General features: G+C 37.0%; 1 protein-coding gene across 3 annotated transcripts in view; it reads right to left on the bottom strand.

Moving 5' to 3' along the window:
* The window catches only part of LOC106880009 (soluble guanylate cyclase 88E), a 35,953-nt gene extending 32,443 nt beyond the window's left edge, over nt 1-3,510 (bottom strand). For all 3 annotated transcript variants that reach the window (XR_008265153.1, XM_014929795.2, XM_014929796.2), the window contains exons 1-3: nt 3,362-3,510; nt 2,556-2,702; nt 1,987-2,133 (exon numbers count right to left, since the gene is read on the bottom strand). Coding sequence is in view for 2 of the 3 variants with exons in the window: in XM_014929795.2 (XP_014785281.2) it covers nt 1,987-2,133; nt 2,556-2,702; nt 3,362-3,490 (423 nt within the window). In the remaining variant the exon portion in view is untranslated. The remainder of the gene's footprint in view (nt 1-1,986; nt 2,134-2,555; nt 2,703-3,361) is intronic.
* Between the last annotated feature and the right edge of the window lie 186 nt (nt 3,511-3,696).

The following is a 3,696-nucleotide window of genomic DNA, read 5'->3' as shown; positions in this document are numbered from 1 at the left end:
CGCACACACAGACATACGCACACACAGACATACGCACACACAGACATACGCACACACAGACATACGCACACTCGCACTCAAGCTCATATATCCACAAACAGGTATATGTATATATACACATGGATAGACTCATATGGATATATATTCACGCACTTGCGCACATAAATTAATTTTATTACGTTTATATAACACTCGCCCATGCACATACAGACGCACGTTCATACACACTGATTCAAGTGTTTGTTGTACAAAAATCACTAATTGTAATTTACGTATTATATGGAGGAGAAGACTACTAAAAACTAAATGTCAACAAAACGTATCAATTTACGCTCTTAGCTCTCTTCTCAACTTCCGAACTTTGTTTATTATTGTAATGGGATATTAAAATTGATTAAACTACTGTTATCTTCCCTGAAAGCTTTTGACATGGAAGATTTTGTACTAAATTGAGCAAGAAGGACATATAATATCGATTTCCTTCTTATTTAATCTCTTTGCCCGTTATTTTCTAATTCTGGGTTATTTTCATATTTATCTATGAATTTTTGTTTTCAGTTTTCATCCATTTGCTATTCATTTTATCACATAACTATATTCTTTTATTCTTTTACTTGTTTCAGTCGGTTGACTGCGGCCATGCTGGAGCACCACCTTAATGGGCTATAGTCGAAGAAATCGACCACAGAACTTATTCATTGTTAAGCCTAGTACTTATTCTATCGGTCTCTTTTGCCGAACCGCTAGATTACGGGGACATAAACACACCAGCATCGGTTGTCAAGACTTTGGTCGGCCCGAGGCTATAGTAGAAGAGACTTACCCAAGGTGCCACGCAGTGGGACTGAACCTGGAACCATGTGGTCGGGAAGCACGCTTCTTACCACACAGCCACGCCTATACACACACACAGATAAGAATACATACATATATATATATTATATAACAATATATAAGCATGCATACATACACACTTACATACATACATACATACATACATACATACATACATACATACATACATACATAATCTAAATATAATTATTTCTGAATTTTGGCACAACGCCAGCGATTTTGAAGGGAAGGAATTAGTCAATATGAACAACCCCAGTACCTGACCGGTACTTTATTTTATCTACCATCCGAAACAATGAAGGGCAAAGTTGGTCTTGGCGGAATTTGAACTCAGAATATAAAGAGCAGCAAGAAATGCTGAAAGGCATTTCTTCCGACGCTCAAACGATTCTGCTTCCACAGTCCAAGAGTTAATTAGCCTTGCTTTTTCCGGTTCCAACGGCTAACTTCTCTGCCGCCAAGTGATTGAGATACCAAGAGCAATTTTACGTTGGTTCATCTAAATTTCTCTCTCTTACAAGAGATAAAACTATTTTATTTCTCTCACAGACAAATGTCACATAGAATTAATTTGCTCGAAATTTAATTATCAGAGACATTAATTGATACATGATTAGTCCTATTGAGTTACGAAAGATAGATAAATTAAAACCGAGATATCATCTTTGTCTGAATTTTCTTTCAAGTCTCAAGCGTTTACATATTGAAGGCGGCGAGCTGGAAGAATCGTTAGCATGCCGGGCAAAATGCTTAGCGGTATTTCGTCCGTCTTTACGTTTTGAGTTCGATTTTAGCCGAGGTCGATTTTGTCTTTCATCCTTTCGAGGTCGATAAAATAAGTACCAGTTGAGCACTAGAGACGACGTAATCGGCATAACTACTTCTGGGTAAGAGTATGAACCCCCCCCCCCCAAATACACTGGTTTTGCCAAGTAATGTTGAGCTAGTGTGGCAGAGTAGGCTCGTCAACCCAGTATGATTAACGGCGCCTTATATTAATACTTTACCTATTTACAGGAAAATGAAGAGAATTGTGAATGTTGTAGTAAAGGAGTGAAAAGTAAATGAACCACACAACGCGAAGAAATTTCAATTGAAAATCTATGTAATATTAAATGAAGTCTATATTACCTTATATACTTGGTGTTTCTCGCTGATGTTGTCGAATATTGTATACATGGAGTTCAGCAATCCAACGACTTCCATGGGGGTAATCATACTGCAAATACTTGTAAAGCCGACAACATCACTAAATAGGATTGTTACACTGTCGAACATCTGAAATTACAGAGATAATTAAATAGGTAGAGAGGCATATAAATTGGCAAATAGATAGGAAGATCGGAATACAAAGAGGAAGATGAATAGACGTACACGGATGAAATGCTAGATCAATTCACACACACATATTTGTGCATGATATTTATATATATATATCATGCACAAATTCATACACATATATATGTTTATATATATATATATATTTATATATACATAATATGGATTCGCGGTCATAGGATCGCGGTTTCGATTCCCAGGCCGGGCGTTGTGAGTGTTTATTGAACTAAAACACTTAATGACAGCAATAACACCAACGACAATAACCCAGTACAATTCTGTAATCTAAGATGTCTGCTTATAAATGTGTGCACTAACAAAGTAAATATAATATCTAGAATTGAGTGTTAAATCTTTCTTACCTCGCATGTATCTAACGAGTCTTCGCCATCCCTCAAGCGATCTGCCACACTTTTGGGAATCATCTGATAAAGTAAGGTATCGGTTCGTTTCATTTCTTTGTCCAATCTCTGCATGCTTTTCTCCAGAATAGCGCTCTTTAGTTTCTCCTGAAAAACAAAGAAAACATCATCATCATCGTCGTCGTCATCCTCCTCCTCCTCCTCCTCCTCCTCATCATCATCATCAAAAACAACTGCTGCAACATACATCACTCACAATGACCTCTCTAATATTTTATGGCCAGTAAGTGCAAAATTTTATGATGTGCGTGTGTATGAATATTTCGGTGCAAGTACGACCTAAAATATAAAAAGATTATATCGGCATTTATCAATCTAAACAATGTTTGGTTTATAAATATACATATTTGGTTTTTATGGGGAAAATATAGCGCATTTAATTTCGCTTCCGATTCTCTGTTTATTACCATGAACCCATGATCTATACACTTGTTTCAAGCAATTGCATTTGAAAGTGTAGAAAAACAGCAATTGTCGCGCTCCAACTGTGTCCACTCCGGCGCTTTTGCCGTGGTCATCAAGATAATGCACAGAGGTATAAGCCAGCACGGTATCTATATCATAGCATAAAACCATGACCGCAAATAATATCCAGAACATGCCAGCCTCTTGAAAACTAAGCAGATAGTGCAGGGTCCAATCGTTCCGCCAAATGCCTTAGCGGCATAACTAATTTAGAATTTCGTCATTAAGAATCCAGTAAGAACTGAAGAATGAGAAAGAATAAGCATGAGAATTGTCCTTACCTGGTCTAGAGCAAGTTTCAATTCTGCTGACTGCTGATGTCCAGCCAAGACCAAATCTCGGCTACAATCATGCATACTAAGGTCATTAATAAAGAGTCCGGTGGCAAACATATTGTCCAATGATTTCATTCTGTAAAAAAGTTTTCAATGTATATATATATAAGCATACACACAGAAACACATACATACAAAAAGAAGGTCGATGCAAAAAATGGAAAGGGAAGAAAGAAAAGAAAATTAAGATAACCAAAATCGCCGTCCTCCCTGATTGCAGAGACCACAATTAATGCAACTGGTACAGAACAATATAAGAGAAAAGATGCCCAGTTGAAGTC

This window comes from Octopus bimaculoides, chromosome 11, assembly GCF_001194135.2.
Source record: "Octopus bimaculoides isolate UCB-OBI-ISO-001 chromosome 11, ASM119413v2, whole genome shotgun sequence".
In the NCBI taxonomy this organism is placed as follows: domain Eukaryota; kingdom Metazoa; phylum Mollusca; class Cephalopoda; order Octopoda; family Octopodidae; genus Octopus; species Octopus bimaculoides.
Note: the sequence above shows the minus strand (reverse complement) of the source record. Positions and strands in the feature narration are given on the sequence as shown.